This window comes from Sycon ciliatum, chromosome 8 (genome assembly GCF_964019385.1).
Source record: "Sycon ciliatum chromosome 8, ocSycCili1.1, whole genome shotgun sequence".
In the NCBI taxonomy this organism is placed as follows: domain Eukaryota; kingdom Metazoa; phylum Porifera; class Calcarea; order Leucosolenida; family Sycettidae; genus Sycon; species Sycon ciliatum.
This window is the reverse complement of record NC_088650.1, coordinates 13,490,249-13,511,411: the sequence shown is the minus strand read 5'-3', so window position 1 is coordinate 13,511,411 and position 21,163 is coordinate 13,490,249. Positions and strand designations below refer to the sequence as shown.

General features: G+C 47.0%; 3 protein-coding genes across 3 annotated transcripts; 2 read left to right on the top strand and 1 right to left on the bottom strand.

Moving 5' to 3' along the window:
* Positions 1-600: 600 nt before the first annotated feature.
* LOC135823574 (E3 ubiquitin-protein ligase TRIM56-like) lies at positions 601-1,353 on the bottom strand. The gene has a single exon (XM_065336418.1). The coding sequence runs from the start codon at positions 1,351-1,353 to the stop codon at positions 601-603; it is 753 nt and encodes a 250-aa protein (XP_065192490.1).
* A 13,361-nt stretch (positions 1,354-14,714) lies between these two features.
* On the top strand, positions 14,715-15,470 carry LOC135823573 (early growth response protein 1-like). The gene has a single exon (XM_065336417.1). It carries the CDS (start codon positions 14,715-14,717, stop codon positions 15,468-15,470), a length of 756 nt encoding a protein of 251 aa, XP_065192489.1.
* A 4,420-nt stretch (positions 15,471-19,890) lies between these two features.
* LOC135823572 (early growth response protein 1-like) lies at positions 19,891-20,658 on the top strand. Its single transcript, XM_065336416.1, has one exon. The coding sequence runs from the start codon at positions 19,891-19,893 to the stop codon at positions 20,656-20,658; it is 768 nt and encodes a 255-aa protein (XP_065192488.1).
* The last annotated feature ends 505 nt before the right edge of the window (positions 20,659-21,163 follow it).

The following is a 21,163-nucleotide window of genomic DNA, read 5'->3' as shown; positions in this document are numbered from 1 at the left end:
TGGACGTGGCCAGCGTCAGTTGTGACAGACACTTTGACTTGTCCCTTCCTTCCGGCTGTGTTGAATACAGCGAATACTAGGCTGGGGGAGGTTTCCGTGTCTGTTGCCTTGACAAGCGGACAGATTGTGACGTCATTATCCCCCGTCATCAATTCCACTTTCACACTGTTCAGTTCTTTGTCTGTTGCAGTCAGCGCGTTACCGCATTGGTTCCTCAGGTCAATGGAGATACCGAGATCTTGTCCTTCGTCCACGTTAGCTGGAGTGGTCACAGTGCTCTTGCCAGACGACACTGTGTGGGCCATGCTGACCGAACCGGCATTCGAGATAGGTTTGTTGGAATCCTCGTTGCCATCAGCCGTGAATTATAGTAACTGGCTGGAATGGCGTCAGTTCCGCTACAGCTGCATCCATGACGTCATGTGTTGCGTCTTCCAACCAGCAGCACATCTTCAAGAAGTTACTGTCAGACTGGCAATGCTCTGTCAGATGTTTGACTCGCTGGCCAGTTGATAAGCTGGATAGGATGCGTCGCTATCGCTCTTGTATCGGTAGGCGATGCGGTAGTTGCAGTTGGTCAAGCTTATCCAGCAATTGTTGCTATCGCTTATCAATGACTGTCTTCAACTGAGTGAAGAAGTCATTGATTTCCGACGACACAGTTTCAGTTTGGTCATGCAGCTGCGAGAGTGCCTTGTCCGTTGTAGCCAATGCACTCTCCAGTTCACTTCCTTCACCAGAGAAAGAGGCCGTCATCTTTGCAATGAGCGAGTCTCTGATTGTGGAAACAGCTTGCTCAATGGGTAGCAAATCCTGGCGATGCTGGTCATGGCGATTAGACGCTTCAAGGCATTTGTCACAGAGGATCTTTCGACAAACCATGCAGAAGTGTGATTGCTCAGACGATGGATGCAGTGCACACTTTGACCCGGGAGTGGGTCTTCGTGCGCTAGGAGAAGATGAATCAGCCTCACTAAGTGGCACGACCTTGTGCCTGTATGATTTGCGAGATTTTGGGTGTCCTTTGGCATGGTCAGTGCAGAAATGGTCACCACAGTCCATGCAAATAGCCACTGCTACAGTATCCTCAGCACATTCATCGCACAGTTTATTTTGCATTATGGCAGTAGCCTCACCTGCATCGCCGGACAACACATCACTGTCTGGCAGGTACTGCAGCAAAGGAACACCAGCCAACGGCGGTGGAGTGATCGCGCCACAGCCAGGACATCCTACTGAACTATTATCATTGGTATGCTTCTCCAAGCATTCCACGCAAATCGAGTGAAGACATTTCAACAGTTTTCCTCGCGTATTGCTACTCTCACAAAACACGCAGTCTGACCTGGGCATGACAAACTTTACAGCGGAATCAACAGCTACGGTATTCAATTTCTCTTGGTCTCTCACCATCAGGTGTTCTCATGAACACGAATAACAGACCAGGAAACAGCGCAGTAACCGTGTGATTCGCTAACTCTACTGCCGTGCATGCTCGTTGCCTTTACCAGTGCAGTGCAGCCTGGTAGAGGGTAGTGTGTATTACATGTGCGTGATCACAGTGCCGTAGGCGTACTGAAACTACTGGTAGCATTACCATCATGCATGTGTGATGCGCTGCACGGAGTCCGAGCCTACTGTCGAGTGAGAGCCAGCATTTTAGCTTGTAGATCCGTCTTCCCGGTTTGGCACTGGATCGAGCTGCTCCTATTCGTCTTAGATCGTTGCCTCCGCCAGCCTTAGCCCTGTCACCTTTTCCTGTTTGGGTTTGGTGGCTGACCTGCGCACATACATTACATGACATGTGTATGTAGCTATGCTCCAGCCAGAGTCCAGGGTTCTGACGGCAGTAAACCACACAAGTGTCATTCGTTGACATGTGGTAGAGACACGAAATTGACCGGGAACCCCGAGCGCAACGACTATCCCGAGGAAATCATCCAAGAGATTGCTCGGAAAAGTTGCCTCACTGCGCAACGACGTGAGCCATACATATGTAGGTATATGAGAAAAGATGCCGCTATACTGAAGCTACTCGTTCGCTCGGAAGACATTCAGCGGAAGGCGAAGCCTTTAGTCGAACGCTCTGCATTCAAGGTCAATGTCGCGTCTGAACACACTCCCAACCTCAAAGATGCCCTCGTGAAGTCAGCGCTGAATCCAACTGCCCAGAGAAGATAAGGAAACGATCTCACTCCGCATGTTCAAGATCCGTGCCGCCCCTTATTTACTACAACATAAGTAGCTCATTATTTTCATATCCTTTCCGTCTCTGTTGCTTTTCACTGTTTTTATTTTCACATTCTCTTTCTTACTGAGTTGTTGTTGCTGTTGATTTGCTACTCATTTGTTTTCCCTCCCCTTACTTTTATGTTTCGCCGTGGTTGGCAATAACTCACTCTCCTAACATTGGCCGGTGATTCCACCGAGTCTTGAGATGTTGTAATAAATATAAATATAATACAATGGCTATTCAGTCTCAAATGGTTCTTCAATTTGGGCATCACACTTTTGTGCATTGAATAAAATACAATCATGCAGATGAATCGTTACTAGTAAGTGTCCTTTAGTATTGTGGAAACTGAACGGATATTTTTCATCACGTGTACAGTGTTCTACTCTCTCATTGCTTTTTGATCCTTGTGTTAAGGTGTCATTATTTCCTGTATTTATATTTTACATTTTCTCACGGAAAACGCGGCCAGCCCGAATGTGCAGGTTTTTAATGAATTGCTTTGAGTTTTGCCCTTACAGGAGACGATTCTAAAACACACTGGGTGTCCTCCTTGAACAGTTTGTGGTTTAGTCCCTCTCGTCTCACATTCACCTTCTCTTTGAAGTCTTCCTTCCTCTCTGCTTTCCTTTTATCTCCCGTTGTGTATAATTGTCCTCGCTAAATTCATCAACTACACGTACTACTAGGGAGCACAACCAGCACCACATACACTACCAACACTAGAACCACCACTACAACCACAACCATCACAAACTATGCTCATTTTGATATTTTCCCCCAGGTAAACTTTCAATCCTTTGCTTCAGACACATGACAAGAGCAAAGGAAAGGATCAAATAAGTCAGATCTGCAACAGCGGGTGCTGGAAGCTGAGAGCTCGCATGCAAGTGAAACTACTGCAAGTGCAACAACGACAACGACAAAAGCAAAGGGAAGGAGCAAATACGTCAGATCTGCGACAGCGGGTGCTCGAAGCGGGAGCTCGCATGCAAGTGCAACAACTTCAAGTGCATCAACGACAACAACGACAAAAGCAAAGGACAGGAGCAAATACGTCAGATCTCCGACAGCGGGTGCTCGAAGCGAGAGCTCGCGTGCAAAACCAACAACGACAACGACGACAGCAACTAACAAACCATCTCTTATTGGCCACTGGCTATCGATAAAGATTTGGACCAAACACAAGATGAAAATGTCTAAACAAGCCCGTGGAATTCATCAAGGCAGGGAATAAAGTCAACACTTTTTGACAGCTAGTGAAATTATTCGATTTAAAACCAGTCGAGACATAACGAGATTAGCACAAAAATGATGCAGCACCGCAAGTTGGTACAAGGATGGTCCTAGACCATTAGATAACAACCAAACGCGTGCTTGGTCACTAGAGTGAGTCGTCCTCTTCTGCATATGCGGCAGAGTGCTGGAAAGGGTCTGCTCTATATGCTGGTGTACTGAGGACTGTATTAAAGGATGTGATTGGGGGGTGGTGGGCAGCAATAGAGGAAGAGGTTCCTCCGTCTTCACTAGGATTCAAGACTAGGCCAATGTGATCTACTGGCTTTGGGCTCAGGAAAGGTACAGGGTAAGGTAAACCATGAGGCGAAACAGACGGCATTGGATATGCTGAATCTTGTACAGCAGTAGGACTGGTTTGCAGCATACTCTGTTGTCGAGTGTGAATCTTTCTGTGGCGAGTTCGTACATCATCCCGCGCGAAAGACTGATCACAGACTCCACAGTTGTAGGGTTTCTCACCTGCAGGAGTAGGTATGTGCATATCCAGGTGTTGTGTCAGGTGTTGCTTACGTAGAACACGAAATATGCCCATCCCACAATGGCGTTTCCTTTGTGGATGCGCTTCTCGGACATGGCGCTTTAGCTCATCCTCATCGTGAAACTCGGCATGGCAGCCTCTGTCAGAACACTGAATAGCATCGGTCTGTGTTGCTGAACTAGTCAGTGGCTCTCGCTCTGCCCTGGCCGAAGAATTTGAACCTGCGAGATTCTGTTCCGGTTGAGGATATGCTGTGAGCTGCGCTAATCGCAGCAGGGACGGTGCGAATTCGTCGGACTGTAGCCCATCCTCGCTACCAGGATTTTTCTGCCCATCAAAACCCTTCAAACTGGAACTGTTTTCGGGTGTCGTCATCCTCTACGGAAGCCTCACTACAGGTTTTAAATTACAGGTCTTATACGGCAAGCAGAGATTCAATCCTAACCTTTGTCAGCAGAAAGGATACTAGAACTGAGGATATTGAGAACGCTTTGCTGGTCTCTAGAGGATGGCGGTGAGTCACTTTACAATAGCTACCAACACTTCGATGCTGGAGCGGTCATTGCATTTCACTGGCTCAAACTAGTAGAGAGGGAATGAAGGAATAATTCAAAGACTACGTACATAAAGGCAACCGGTTTAATATTAAATCTAGCACTTCACGAAGCGGGAATGAAGGGCGGTAGTTGGAGTAGGTGACTAAAACGGCACACTTCCTCCGCGAGTGAAAAAGGACATTGCAGCACAACACGTCAGTGTCATGGTGATGCTTTCACACTCACGGGACTAGCGCCAAATACCTAAAAATCAACACAAGGAGGAAAACTTCCTTCTGCCAGCGGAGTCGCCTGATGATTGCATCGAGCAAGAAGCTCCGAGTTGCGACAACTCTGCAAACCTCCATTGTGACTTTTGTGTGTAAAAATCAATACATTCACTTGTCAAGTCATAAGATTTTGTGATTAGTTGTATTTCAAAAGTATGTCGATCAGGTTTGTTCTGTTGTCCCTCATGGCAGATCTAAATTGCACTCTACTGTTTTGGAAACGTTGTGCATCCATAAGCTGTCCCCAGCGCTTTGTATTCAGAAACAGAAAGTGTTCTCCTTTCAGTCACTTGGCGCTACAGCTTGTAATATCTTGGCACAAGCGGGTCCAAGGTTTTCTATGATGTTGTTTTCTGTTATATGAAAGCATTGAAAGCAAACTGAAATATCACAAATTATGTACACTGTAGAGCAGCGTGCAACAACAGCGTGCACATAGCAGTGTCGTTAGCTCCTGCATATTGCACTCCGAACTAGACTGGAAAAGGTCACGCTCAGATTCACGGTCAACAAAACGCCTGCCAGCGAGTAGCGCTGATGCTCTGTGAAGGACACACAAGGTCTCTCGTACTCGTAGACCGTGCGCAATGCACACCTTTTTGAAATCGTGCCTTGCAGCTTGGCTAAAGACTTATCGTGTACCATGTATAGGATATTGCACGGTTCCGAGGGGATTATTTTCAAATCCCCAAGGCGCGCAGTGCCGCGGCAATTATGACACCGCGGACACTGTGCAATATCCTGTATAGACCACACTGTTCGGGTGATCAGGAGCATGAACCAGTAAGGCAGTGTATTGCGAACGTAACACTGAAGTAGGTCTGACGTAGTCATTTGCTCGTCGCCTCTCCGGGTTTAGATCCACTTCTTGGTTTGTCTCCTAAGACGAAGTCTCATGATCTCCGCTGCTTGTTGGTAGCTGACAAAAGGGGTGCTGATAGCGATCAAGTGAAAACGACAAAATAGTGGATATTGTAATTATTTGAAAATAATTTGAGGTGCTTTGTTCGTCTCACACCTTCAATGTACAACATATGCGGGGTGTTCGTCCTTGAACAGTTTGTGTTTTAGTCCCTCTCGTCTCACATTTCACCTTCTCTTTGAAGTCTTCCTCTCTGCTTTCCTTTAATCTTCCCTTGTGTATAATTCTCCGTGCTAAATCCATCAACTACACGTACTACAAGGGAGCACAACCAGCACCACATAAACAGACACTACCAACACTAGCACCACTATACCACTACAACCACCACCGTCACAATCAACCCTGATTTTGATATTTTCCTCCGGTACACTTTCAATCCTTCGCTTCAGACACACACAGACAAGAGCAAAGGAAAGGATGAAATAAGTCAGATCTGCGAAAGCGGGTGCTCGAAGCGAGAGCTCGCATGCAAGTGCAACAACGACAACGACAACAACGACAAAAGCAAAGTAAAGAAGCAAAAACGTCAGATCTGCGACAGCGGTTGCTCGAAGCGAGAGCTCGCATGCAAGTGCAACAACTGCAAATGCAACAATGACGACAACAACCACAAACACAAAGGAAAGGAGCAAATACGTCAGATCTGCGACAGCGGGTGCTCAAAGCGAGAGCTCGCATGCAAGTGCAACAACGACAACGACGACGACCACAACAAACAAACTATCTCTTATTGTCCACTGGCTATCGTGATAATAAAGATTTGAAACAAACACAAGATGACAATTTCTAAACAAGCCCGTGGAATTCAGCAAAGCAGGGAATAAAGTCAACACTGTTTGACAGCTGGTGAAATTATTCGATTTAAAACCAGTCGAGACATAACGAGATTAGTACTAAAATGATGCAGCGCCGCAAGTTGGTACAAGGATGGTCCAAGACCATTAGATAACAACCAAACGCGTAGTCCTGTTCCAGTTTGAAGGGTCTTGATGAGCAGAAAAATCCTCAAAGTGAGGATGGGTTACAGTCCCCCGGATTTGCACCGTCTCGGCTGCGATTAGCGCAGCCCACAGCATCGCCTCAAACGGAGCAGAATCTCGCAGGCTCACATTCTTCGGCCAGGCGACAGCGAAAGCTACTGACTAGTTCAGCAACAAAGGCCGATGCCATTCAGTGTTTCGACAGAGGCTGCCATGCCGAGTTTCACGATGAGGATGAGCTAAAGCGCCATGTCCGAGAAGCGCATCCAGAAATGAAACACCATTGTGAGATGTGCTCATGTAGTTTTAAACGTAAGCAACACCTGAAGCAGCACCTGAATATGCACATGCCTACTCATACGGATGAGAAACCCTACAACTGTGGAGTCTGTGATCAGTCTTTCGCGCGGGATGATGTACGAACTCGCCACAGAAAGATTCACACTCGACAACAGAGTATGCTGCAAACCAGTCCTACTGCTCTACAAGATTCAGGCTTTCCAATACCGTCTGTTTCGCCTCATGGTTTACCTTTCCTGGGCGCAATGCCAGTAGATGATATGGGGCTAGTCTTGAATCCAAGTGAAGGCGGAGGAATCTCTTCCTCGATTGCTGCCCACCACCCCAAAATCACACCCTTTAGTACAGTCCTCAGTACACCAGCATTTGGAGCACACCCTTTCCAGGACTCTGCCGCATATGCAGAAGAAGACGGCTCACTCTAGTGACCAAGTACGCGTTTGGTTTTTATCTAATGGTCTTGGACCACCCTTGTACCAAATTGCGGCGCTGCATCATTTTAGTACTAATTTCGTTATGTTTCGACTGGTTATAAATCGAATAATTTCACCAGCTGTCAAACAGTGTTGACTTTATTCCCTGCTTTGCTGAATTCCATGGGCTTGTTTAGAAATTGTCATCTCGTGTTTATTTCAAATCTTTATTATCACGATAGCCAGTGGACAATAAGAGATAGTTTGTTTGTTGTGGTCGTCGTCGTTGTCGTTGTTGCACTTGCATGCGAGCTCTCGCTTTGAGCACCCGCTGTCGCAGACCTGACGTATTTGCTTCTTTCCTTTGTGTTTGTGGTTGTTGTCGTTGTCATCGTTGCATTTGCAGTTGTTGCACTTGCATGCGAGCTCTCCCTTCGAGCAACCGCTGTCGCAGATCTGACGTTTTTGCTTCTTTACTTTGCTTTTGTAGTTGTTGTCGTTGTCGTTGTCGTTGTTGCACTTGCATGCGAGCTCTCGCTTCGAGCACCCGCTTTCGCAGATCTGACTTATTTGATCCTTTCCTTTGCTCTTGTCTGTGTGTGTCTGAAGCGAAGGATTGAAAGTGTACCAGGGGAAAATATCAAAATCAGCGGAGGTTGTGACGGTTGTGGTTGTAGTGGTGGTGCTAGTGTTGGTAGTGTAGGTGTATGTGGTGCTGGTTGTGCTTCAGTGTATGCCGGATTATGTGGTGTGGTGTGTGTGTAGAAAAAAATGGAAAAATGAAAAATAGGGATTCACTGGCCAGAAAAAGTCACTTCAAACAGCTGTGTGGTGGATACCAGGCTAAAAATAGTGGCGGTCAATTCATCAGCCTTGCAAGCTGTTGGATGGTGTAACCCCAGCACAAGTTGCTATGTCTAACATAGCTGTTCGCTATCATCGCTTCCGCGATGGGCATGTCTGAGGTCTGAGGTTGTGCACCCTTGTAGTACGTGTAGTTGATGAATTTAGCAAGGAGAATTATACACAAGGGAATATTAAAGGAAAGCAGAGAGGAAGACTCCAAAGAGACGGTGAAATGTGAGACGAGAGGGACTAAAACACAAACTGTTCAAGGACGAACACCCAGCATATTTTGTACATTGAAGGTGTGAGACGAACAAAGCATCTCAAATTATTTTCAAATAATTACAATATCTACTATTTTGTCGTTTTCACTTGATCACTATCAGCACCCCTTTTGTCAGCTACCAACAAGCAGCGGAGATCATGAGACTTCGTCTTGGGAGACAAACCAACAAGTGGATCTAAACCCGGAGAGGCGACGAGCAAATGACTACGTCAGACCTACTTCAGTGTGATGTTCACAATACACTGCCTTACTGGTTCATGTTCCTGATCACCCGAAAAGTGTGGTCTATACAGGATATTGCGCAGTGTCCGCGAGGATTATTTTTCATAATCGCCGCGGCGCTGCGCGCCTTGGGGATTTGAAAATAATCCCCTCGGAACCGTGCAATATCCTATACATAGTACACGATAAGTCTTTCGCCAAGCTGCAAGGCACGATTTCAAAAAAGGGTGTGCATTGCGCACGGTCTACGAGAGACCTTGTGTGTCCTTCACAGAGCATCAGCGCTACAGGCTGGCAGGCGTTTTGTTGACAGTGAATCTGAGCGTGAGCTTTTCCAGTCCAGTTCGGAGTGCAGTATGCAGGAGCTAACGACACTGCTATGTGCACGCTGTTGTTGCACGCTGATGTACCGTGTACATAATTCGTGATTTTTCAGTTTGCTTTCAATGCTTTCCTATAACAGAAAACAACATCATAGAAAACCTTGGACCCGCTTGGGCCAAGATATTACAAGCTGTAGCGCCAAGTGACTGAAAGGAGAACACTTTCTATTTCCGAATACAAAGCGCTGGGGACAGCTTATGGATGCACAACGTTTCCAAAACAGTAGAGTGCAATTTAGATCTGCCATGAGGGACAAGAGAACAAACCTGATCTACATACTTTTGAAATACAACTCATCACAACATCTCATGACTTGGCAAGTGAATGGTTTGATTTGTACACACAAAATGTCACAATGGAGGTTTGCAGAGTTGTCGCAACTCGGAGCTTCTTGCTCAATGCAATCATCAGGCGACTCCACTGGCAGAAGGAAGTTTTCCTCCATGTGTTGATTTTTAGGTATTTGGCGCTAGTCCCGTGAGTGTTGTTGTTGTTGTTGTTGATTTTTATTTTACTTCGCAAGGCCAAACGGGCAATGGTGCCCAATTCTATGGAAGCGAATTTTAAAAGGGAGAGAGCTACGGGGAGAGAGAGAGAGAGAGAGAGAGAGAGAGAGAGAGAGAGAGAGAGAGAGAGAGAGAAGGGGGGAGGGAGGGAGGGAGATGATAAGCAATTTTGCAGCGTCAACAGAGCGATTTTGCAGTGTCAATAGAGCGATTTTGAAGCGTCAACAGAGGAAACACAAAGAGTTCATAAGCGCACAAGCACGCAGAGAAGAGTAAATGACGTGGTGTGTGGACGGGAAAAGTCAGACAGAGCATTCATTGCAATGTGTAGGGGATGGAGGCAAGCTTAACTAAATTGCTGGGCAGCCTTGATCTACCTTACACTCCTTGGGAGAGCGTTCCAGGCCAAGGCTGCCTGAAAGGCCAGGCGAGTTCTGCCGGCTTCTGACTGTGCCGAGGGGACAGTGAGGCCCCTCGAAACCAATGCTTTCCTATAACAGAAAACAACATCATAGAAAACCTTGGACCCGCTTGGGCCAAGATATTACAAGCTGTAGCGCCAAGTGACTGAAAGGAGAACACTTTCTATTTCCGAATACAAAGCGCTGGGGACAGCTTATGGATGCACAACGTTTCCAAAACAGTAGAGTGCAATTTAGATCTGCCATGAGGGACAAGAGAACAAACCTGATCTACATACTTTTGAAATACAACTCATCACAACATCTCATGACTTGGCAAGTGAATGGTTTGATTTGTACACACAAAATGTCACAATGGAGGTTTGCAGAGTTGTCGCAACTCGGAGCTTCTTGCTCAATGCAATCATCAGGCGACTCCACTGGCAGAAGGAAGTTTTCCTCCATGTGTTGATTTTTAGGTATTTGGCGCTAGTCCCGTGAGTGTTGTTGTTGTTGTTGTTGATTTTTATTTTACTTCGCAAGGCCAAACGGGCAATGGTGCCCAATTCTATGGAAGCGAATTTCAAAAGGGAGAGAGCTACGGGGAGAGAGAGAGAGAGAGAGAGAGAGAGAGAGAGAGAGAGAGAGAGAGAGAGAGAGAGAGAGAGAGAGAGAGAGAGAGAGAGAGAGAGAGAAGGGGGGAGGGAGGGAGGGAGATGATAAGCAATTTTGCAGCGTCAACAGAGCGATTTTGCAGTGTCAATAGAGCGATTTTGAAGCGTCAACAGAGGAAACACAAAGAGTTCATAAGCGCACAAGCACGCAGAGAAGAGTAAATGACGTGGTGTGTGGACGGGAAAAGTCAGACAGAGCATTCATTGCAATGTGTAGGGGATGGAGGCAAGCTTAACTAAATTGCTGGGCAGCCTTCATCTACCTTACACTTCTTGGGAGAGCGTTCCAGGCCAAGGCTGCCTGAAAGGCCAGGCGAGTTCTGCCGGCTTCTGACTGTGCCGAGGGGACAGTGAGGCCCCTCGAAACCTGGTGCCGGGTGGTGCCGCCAGCTGATGGTGAGAATAGGTCCTGGAGGACACTGCTGGCTTTCCCATTGACACAGCGCCACACCAGGACGAGCCGCTTCTGGGCGTAGCACTCGCGAACTCTGTACAGGGACGTGTGAAAGTATCACCATAATACTGACGTGTTGTCCTGCAATGTCCTTTTTCACTCGCTGAGGAAGTGTGCCGTTTTAGTCACCTACTCCAACTACCGCCCTTCATTCCCGCTTCGTGAAGTGCTAGATTTAATATTAAACCAGTGGCCTTAATGTACGTAGTCTTTGAATTTTTCCTTCATTCCCTGTCTACTAGTTTGAGCCAGTGAAAAGCAATGAGATCTCCAGCATCGAAGTGTTGGTAGCTACTGTAAAGTGACTCGCCGCCATCCTTGTGGTCCCTCTAGAGACCAGCAAAGTGTTCTCAATATCTTCAGTTCTAGTATCCGTTCTGCTGAAGTATCCGTTCTGCTGAAAAAAGTTAGGATTAAATCTCTGCTTGCCGTATAAGACTTGTAATTTAAAATCTGTAGTGAGGCTTCCGTGGAAGATGACGACACCCGAAAACAATTCCAGTTTGAAGGGTCTTGATGGGCAGAAAAATCCTGGCAGCGAGGATGGGCTACAGTCCGACGAATTCGCACCGTCCCTGCTGGGACTAGCGCAGCTCACAGCATCCCCTCAACCGGAGCAGAATCTCGCAGGCGCACATTCATCGGCCAGGGCAGAGCGAGAGCCACTGACTAGTTCAGCAACACAGACCGATGCCATTCAGTGTTTCGACAGAGGCTGCCATGCCGAGTTTCACGATGAGGATGAGCTAAAGCGCCATGTCCGAGAAGCGCATCCACAAAGGAAACGCCATTGTGAGATGGGCATGTTTCGTGTTAAACGTAAGCCACACCTGAAGCAACACCTGGATATGCACATACCTACTCCTGCAGGTGAGAAACCCTACAACTGTGGAGTCTGTGATCAATCTTTCGCGCGGGATGATGTACGAACTCGCCACAGAAAGATTCACACTCGACAACAGAGTATGCTGCAAACCAGTCCTACTGCTCTACACGATTCGGGCTTTCCAATGACGTATGTTTCGCCTCATGGTTTACCTTACTCTGTACCTTTCCTGGGCGCGAAGCCAGTAGATCAAATGGAGCTATTCTTGAATCCTAGTGAAGGCGGAGGAATCTCTTCCTCTATTGCTGCCCACCACCCCCAAATCACATTCTTTAATACAGTCATCAGTTCACCAGCATTTGGAGCACACCCTTTCCAGCACTCTGCCGCATATGCAGAAGACAACGGCTCATTCTAGTGACCAAGCACGCGTTTGGTTGTTATCTAATGGTCTAGGACCATCCTTGTACCAACTTGCGGTGCTGCATCATTTTGTACTAATCTCGTTATATCTCGACTGGTTTTAAATCGAATAATTTCACTAGCTGTCAAACAGTGTTGACTTAATTCCATGCATTGCTGAATTACACGGGCTTGCTTTGAAATTGTCATCTTGCGTTTGTTTCAAATCCTTATTATCACGATAGCCAGTGGCCAATAAGAGATAGTTTGTTTGTTGTGGTCGTCGTCGTCGTCTTAGTTGTTGGTTTTGCATGTGAGCTCTCGCTTCGAGCAACTGCTGTCGCAGATCTGACGTATTTGCTCCTTTCCTTTGCTTTTGTCGTTGTTGTCGTTGTTGCACTTGCAGTTGTTGCACTTGCATGCGAGCTCCCGCTGTCGCAGATCTGACGTATTTCCTCCTTCCCTTTGCTTTTGTCGTTGTCGTTGTTGCACTTGCAGTTGTTGCACTTGCATGCGAGCTCTCGCTTCGAGCACCCGCTTTCGCAGATCTGACTTATTTCATCCTTTCCTTTGCTCTTGTCTGCATGTGTCCGAAGCGAAGGATTGAACGTTTACCTGGGGGAAAATATCAAAATCAGCGTAGTTTGTGACGGTTGTGGTTGTAGTGGTGGTGCTAGTGTATGTGTATGTGTATGTGGTGCTGGTTGTGCTCCCTAGTGGTACGTGAAGTTGATGAATTGAGCACGGAGGATTATACACAAGGGGAGATAAAAGGAAAGCAGAGAGGAAGACTTCGAAGAGAAGGTGAAATGTGGGACGAGAGGGACTAAAACATAAACTGTTCAAGGACGAACACCCAGCATATTTTGTACATTTAAGGTGCGAGACGAACAAAGCACCTCAAATTATTTTCAAATAATTACAATAATATCTACTATTTTGTCGTTTTTACTTGATCGCTATCAGCACCCCTTTTGTCAGCTACCAACAAGCAGCGAAGATCATGAGGCTTCGTCTTGGGATATAAACCAACAAGTACATCTAAACCCGGAGAGGCGACGAGCAAATGACTACGTCAGACCTACTTCAGTGTGACGTTCACAATACACTGCCTTACTGGTTCATGCTGCTGATCAACCGAAAAGTGTGGTCTATACAGGATATTGCACAGTGTCCGCGAGGATTATTTTTCATAATCGCCGCGGCACTGCGCGCCTTGGGGATTTGAAAAGAATCCCCTCGGAACCGTGCAATATCCTATACATAGTAAATGATAAGTCTTTCGCCAAGCTGCAAGGCACGATTTCAAAAAAGGTGTGCATTGCGCACGGTCCACGAGAGACCTTGTGTGTCCTTCACACGATCACAGAGCATCAGCGCTACTCGCTGGCAGGCGTTTTTGTGGACTGTGAATCTGAGCGTGAGCTTTTCCAGTCCAGTTCGGAGTGCAATATGCAGGAGCTAACGACACGGCTATGAGCAGCCTGTTGTTGCACGCCGCTCTACAGTACACATGTCACATTTCAGCTTGCTTTCAATGCTTTCATAATTATAACAGAAAACAACATCATAGAAAACCTTGGACCCGCTTGGGCCAAGATATTACAAGCTGTAGCGCCAAGTCACTGAAAAGAGAACACTTTCTATTTCTGAATACAAAGCGCTGGGGACAGCTTATGAATGCACAACGTTTCCAAAAGAGTAGAGTGAGATTTAGATCTGCAATGAGGGACAAGAGAAGAAACCTGATCGACATACTTTTGTGAAATACAACTCATCACAACATCTCATGACTTCACATGTGAATGTGTTGGCTTTTAGGTATTTGGCGCTAGTCCCGGTGGGTGTGAAAGTATCACCATAATTCTGACGTGTTGTCCTGCAACGGACTTTTTCACTCGCTGAGGAAATGTGCCGTTTTAGTCACCTACTCCAACTACCCCCTTCATTCCCGCTTCGTGAAGTGCTAGATTTAATATTAAACCAGTTGCCTTTATGTACGTAGTCTCTGAATTATTCCTTCATTCCCTGTCTACTAACGTTAGTTTGAGCCAGTGAAAGGCAATGACCCCTCCAGCATCGAAGCGGTGGTATATATTGTGAAGTGACTCACCGCCGTCCTTGTGGTCCCTCTAGAGACCAGCCAAGCTTTCTCAATATCGTCAATTCTAATATCCTTTCTGCTCAAAAGGTTCGGATTGAATCTCTGCTCGCCGTAGAAGACCTGTAATTTGACCTGTATTAAGACTTCCGTGGATGATGACGACACCCGAAAACAGTTCCAGTTTGAAGGGTCTTGATGAGCAGAAAAATCCTCAAAGTGAGGATGTGTTACAGTCCCCCGGATTTGCACCGTATCGGCTGCGATTAGCGCAGCCCACAGCATCGCCTCAAACGGAGCAGAATCTCGCAGGCTCACATTCTTCGGCCAGGCGACAGCGAAAGCTACTGACTAGTTCAGCAACAAAGGCCGATGCCATTCAGTGTTTCGACAGAGGCTGCCATGCCGAGTTTCACGATGAGGATGAGCTAAAGCGCCATGTCCGAGAAGCGCATCCAGAAATGAAACACCATTGTGAGATGTGCTCATGTAGTTTTAAACGTAAGCAACACCTGAAGCAGCACCTGAATATGCACATGCCTACTCATACGGATGAGAAACCCTACAACTGTGGAGTCTGTGATCAGTCTTTCGCGCGGGATGATGTACGAACTCGCCACAGAAAGATTCACACTCGACAACAGAGTATGCTGCAAACCAGTCCTACTGCTCTACAAGATTCAGGCTTTCCAATGCCGTCTGTTTCGCCTCATGGTTTACCTTTCCTGGGCGCAATGCCAGTAGATGATATGGGGCTAGTCTTGAATCCAAGTGAAGGCGGAGGAATCTCTTCCTCGATTGCTGCCCACCACCCCAAAATCACACCCTTTAGTACAGTCCTCAGTACACCAGCATTTGGAGCACACCCTTTCCAGGATTCTGCCGCATATGCAGAAGAAGACGGCTCACTCTAGTGACCAAGTACGCGTTTGGTTTTTATCTAATGGTCTAGGACCACCCTTGTACCAAATTGCGGCGCTGCATCATTTTAGTACTAATTTCGTTATGTTTCGACTGGTTATAAATCGAATAATTTCACCAGCTGTCAAACAGTGTTGACTTTATTCCCTGCTTTGCTGAATTCCACGGGCTTGTTTAGAAATTGTCATCTCGTGTTTATTTCAAATCTTTATCATCACGATAGCCAGTGGACAATAAGAGATAGTTTGTTTGTTGTGGTCGTCGTCGTTGTCGTTGTTGCACTTGCATGCGAGCTCTCGCTTTGAGCACCCGCTGTCGCAGATCTGACGTATTTGCTTCTTTCCTTTGTGTTTGTGGTTGTTGTCGTTGTCATCGTTGCATTTGCAGTTGTTGCACTTGCATGCGAGCTCCCGCTTCGAGCAACCGCTGTCGCAGATCTGACGTTTTTGCTTCTTTACTTTGCTTTTGTAGTTGTTGTCTTTGTCGTTGTTGCACTTGCATGCGAGCTCTCGCTTCGAGCACCCGCTTTCGCAGATCTGACTTATTTGATCCTTTCCTTTGCTCTTGTCTGTGTGTGTCTGAAGCGAAGGATTGAAAGTGTACCGGGGAAAATATCAAAATCAGCGTATGTTGTGACGGTTGTGGTTGTAGTGGTATGGTGGTGCTAGTGTTGGTAGTGTCTGTGTATGTGGTGCTGGTTGTGCTTCCTTGTAGTACGTGTAGTTGATGAATTTAGCACGGAGAATTATATAAATGGGAAGATGAAAGGAAAGCAGAGAGGAAGGAAGACTTCAAAGAGAAGGTGAAATGTGAGACGAGAGGGACTAAAACACAAACTGTTCAAGGACGAACACCCAGCATATTTTGTACATTGGAGGTGTGAGACGAACAAAGCACCTCAAATTATTTTCAAATAATTACAATATCTACTATTTTGTCGTTTTCACTTGATCGCCATCAGCACCCCTTTTGTCAGCTACGAACAAGCAGCGGAGATCATGAGACTTCGTCTTGGGAGACAAACCAACAAGTGGATCTAAACCCGGAGAGGCGACGAGCAAATGACTACGTCAGACCTACTTCAGTGTTACGTTCACAATACACTGCCTTACTGGTTCATGCTGCTGATCAACCGAAAAGTGTGGTCTATACAGGATATTGCGCAGTGTCCGCGAGGATTATTTTTCATAATCGCCGCGGCGCTGCGCGCCTTGGGGATTTGAAAATAATGCCCTCGGAACCGTGCAATATCCTATACATAGTACACGATAAGTCTTTCGCCAAGCTGCAAGGCACGATTTCAAAAAAGGGTGTGCATTGCGCACGGTCTACGAGAGACCTTGTGTGTCCTTCACAGAGCATCAGCGCTACTGGCTGGCAGGCGTTTTGTTGACAGTGAATCTGAGCGTGAGCTTTTCCAGTCTAGTTCGGAGCGCAATATGCAGGAGCTAACGACACTGCTATGTGCACGCTGTTGTTGCACGCTGCTCTACCGTGTACATAATTTGTGATATTTCAGTTTGCTTTCAATGCTTTCCTTTAACAGAAAACAACATCATAGAAAACCTTGGACCCGCTTGTGCCAAGATATTACAAGCTGTAGCGCCAAGTGACTGAAAGGAGAACACTTTCTATTTCTGAATACAAAGCGCTGGGGACAGCTTATGGATGCACAACGTTTCCAAAACAGTAGAGTGCAATTTAGAAATGCCATTAGGGACAAGAGAACAAACCTGATCGACATACTTTTGAAATACAATTCATCACAACATTTCATGACTTGACAAGTGAATGTATTGATTTTTACACACAAAAGTCACAATGGAGGTTTACAGAGTTGACGCAACTCGGAGCTTCTTGCTCGATGCAATCATCAGGCGACTCCGCTGGCAGAAGGAAGTTTTCCTCCTTGTGTTGATTTTTTGGTATTTGGCGCTGATGTAGTATCCCTGACTGTCAGTGATCACACAGCCAAGTCTCTACCAGTAGTTACAGGAACATTCTAGCTAAGTGCTTCTCACGCGCAACCACTTAGGACTAGATAGCCCTGCTTGCAAGACCGGTACGGCCGCATGACCTATTGCGTTCATGCTGTACTAATACATTACATTGATTCCTGTGTAGTCTGTTCCCCATCACTGACCCTCTTGATCCCTTGCGAGATTCCTTCCCGGTTCTAGGCATCCAACAGCTTTCTTCCCCGAATCCATGTTATTGTTCAGCCCTAGCTCACACACATTCAACCCGCTCAGGCTGCCCCCCGGCTGCTCCTCGTTTCTGAACCCATGACGACCTGAGAACGATGCAGAATCCCGGTTTGTCAGTCCATCCATACAGCAGATCGACGCTGTCACGTACGCATTTCGGCAAAATGGATCACCATCATTCTTCAGCGAGTTCCCATGCCCTCCGGTATGTCCCTGGACTACAGCCACCGGTATATGTACGACCCAAGCGACGTCGGCCCTTTCGTCTTCGCCCATATTGCCGATTTTGCAAGCAGATTGGCCATGCCATAGCGTATTGCTATTGTCGTCGCGATACACGGCACATCTTCCCTTCAACCCAGGTATGTCACCATTCCTGCTGTATCCCTACTCAATCATCAACCCGGTCAAATGCAACTGTTACTAGTACACATGCCACCCCTATCGTGCAAGCTACGCCGCGTATTATGCAAGCTCCCCCATCCAGCAGTAGTTTCCATTCTGTTCTTATGCTCCTCGCTGCCATATCCCTATCCCTAACTCGTTCTGCTGCCAAAGTTGTTCCCCTGCTAACATCTCTCACATTTAGTTTGTTTGCTACACTACACGCGATACACAAGGCCCTCCACGTTCCTTCAGCCTCTCCATCCCACAGACAATCCCACTCCCAGTCCCCGTCCCACCATTCGATCAACAGCCTAGGACTCGCAACCCTCCATATACCTTCATGTCCGTCCAGATACGTGCAGTACACAGTTCTAGATCGCCCAACATTCCGTCCCACTGAAACTCCCCTACAACCGCTTTCTCCCAGGTCTGACCACAAAGTTTCCTAGCCTTTTCGTTACCCATCCCGATCATGTCCACCCCGTTCCGACCACGCAATCCGTTTCAGACCCAAATACTGTATACCCTGCAAGCATGCACTCAACTAACCCGTCCATGTACGTGTACAAGTAACAATGATTTTACCGCCACATGGTGAGCGAGTCCTTTCCAGTTATACCGTCCCAGAGAGACGAGAGTCAAGAATTATTACCGTCCACAATAAGAGTGACGCGATGGAACACATCCCTTTTACCGTCCAATACATGTATTGAGACGCGAACACATACATGTACATTTTCCCGCTCCACAGAGAGACAAATTCTTCACACATTTTAAATGCATGTGTCTGTCTTTTCACGAACACCCGTCCCGTAGACACGAGGACGTGTCTCAACGGAGGAGAGGCGGATGTAGTATCCCTGACTGTCAGTGATCACACAGCCAAGTCTCTACCAGTAGTTACAGGAACATTCTAGCTAAGTGCTTCTCACGCGCAACCACTTAGGACTAGATAGCCCTGCTTGCAAGACCGGTACGGCCGCATGACCTATTGCGTTCATGCTGTACTAATACATTACATTGATTCCTGTGTAGTCTGTTCCCCATCACTGACCCTCTTGATCCCTTGCGAGATTCCTTCCCGGTTCTAGGCATCCAACAGCTTTCTTCCCCGAATCCATGTTATTGTTCAGCCCTAGCTCACACACATTCAAATGGCTTTTCCTTAGATCTTTCAACAGTTGTCTTCCTAGTAATCTTTTGCACTCGCTCCCAGCTGCTCTCTCCCTCTGGCCTATATAAACCCATCATTCTTTCTCATTGCTGTGTGGAATTATGAAGTGAAGAGTCAAAGCCCAAGAGCTTGTTTTCCTCCCGCTAGTGCTGTCAGCCTGTATCACTTTCTGTTGTAAGCCCAAAGTGCCTCAGACACGAGCAGGCTGGCAGACACTACACTAGTCCCGTGGGTGTGAAAGTATCACCATAATACTGACGTGTTGTCCTGCAATGTCCTTTTTCACTCGCTGAGGAAGTGTGCCGTTTTAGTCACCTACTCCAACTACCGCCCTTCATTCCCGCTTCGTGAAGTGCTAGATTTAATATTAAACCAGTTGCCTTTATGTACGTAGTCTTTGAATTATTCCTTCATTCCCTGTCTACTAGTTTGAGCCAGTGAAAAGCAATGAGATCTCCAGCATCGAAGTGTTGGTAGCTATTGTAAAGTGACTCGCCGCCATCCTTGTGGTCCCTATAGAGACCAGCAAAGAGTTCTCAATATCTTCAGTTCTAGTATCCGTTCTGCTGACAAAGGTTAGGATTGAATCTCTGCTTGCCGTATAAGACCTGTAATTTAAAACCTGTAGTGAGGCTTCCGTAGAGGATGACGACACCCGAAAACAGTTCCAGTTTGAAGGGTCTTGATGAGCAGAAAAATCCTGGCAGCGAGGATGGGCTACAGTCCGACGAATTCGCACCGTCCCTGCTGGTATCAGCGCAGCTCACAGCATCGCCTCAACAGGAGCAGAATCTCGCAGGCGCAAATTCTTCGGCCAGGGCAGAGCGAGAGCCACTGACTAGTTCAGCAACACCGACCGATGCTATTCAGTGTTCCGACAGAGGCTGCCATGCGGAGTTTCACGATGAGGATGAGCTAAAGCGCCATGTCCGAGAAGCGCATCCACAAAGGGAACGCCATTGTGGGATGAGCATATTTCGTGTTCTACGTAAGCAACACCTGACGCAACACCTGGATATGCACATACCTACTCCTGCAGGTGAGAAACCCTACAACTGTGGAGTCTGTGATCAGTCTTTCGCGCGGGATGATGTACGAACTCGCCACAGAAAGATTCACACTCGACAACAGAGTATGCTGCAAACCAGTCCTACTGCTCTACAAGAGTCAGCATATCCAATGCCGTATGTTTCGCCTCATGGTTTACCTTACCCTGTACCCTTCCTGAGCCCAAAGCCAGTAGATCACATGGGCCTAGTCTTGAATCCTAGTGAAGACGGAGGAATCTCTTCCTCTATTGCTGCCCACCACCCCCCAATCACATCCTTCAATACAGTCCTCAGTACACCAGCATATGGAGCAGACCCTTTCCAGGACTCTGCCGCATATGCAGAAGAAGACGACTCACTCTAGTGACCAAGCACGCGTTTGGTTGTTATCTAATGGTCTAGGACCATCCTTGTACCAACTTGCGGTGCTGCATCATTTTTGTGCTAATCTCGTTATGTCTCGACTGGTTTTAAATCGAATAATTTCACTAGCTGTCAAAAAGTGTTGACTTTATTCCCTGCCTTGCTGAATTCCACGGGCTTGTTTAGACATTTTCATCTTGTGTTTGGTTCAAATCTTTATCGATAGCCAGTGGCCAATAAGAGATGGTTTGTTAGTTGCTGTCGTCGTCGTCGTTGTCGTTGTGGGTTTTGCATGCAAGCTCTCGCTTCGAGCACCCGCTGTCGCAGATCTGACGTATTTGCTCCTTTCCTTTGCTTTTGTCGTCGTTGTTGCACTTGCAGTTGTTGCACTTGCATGTGAGCTCTCGCTTCGAGCACCCGCTGTCGCAGATCTGACGTATTTGCTCCTTCCCTTTGCTTTTGTCGTTGTCGTTGTTGCACTTGCAGTAGTTTCACTTGCATGCGAG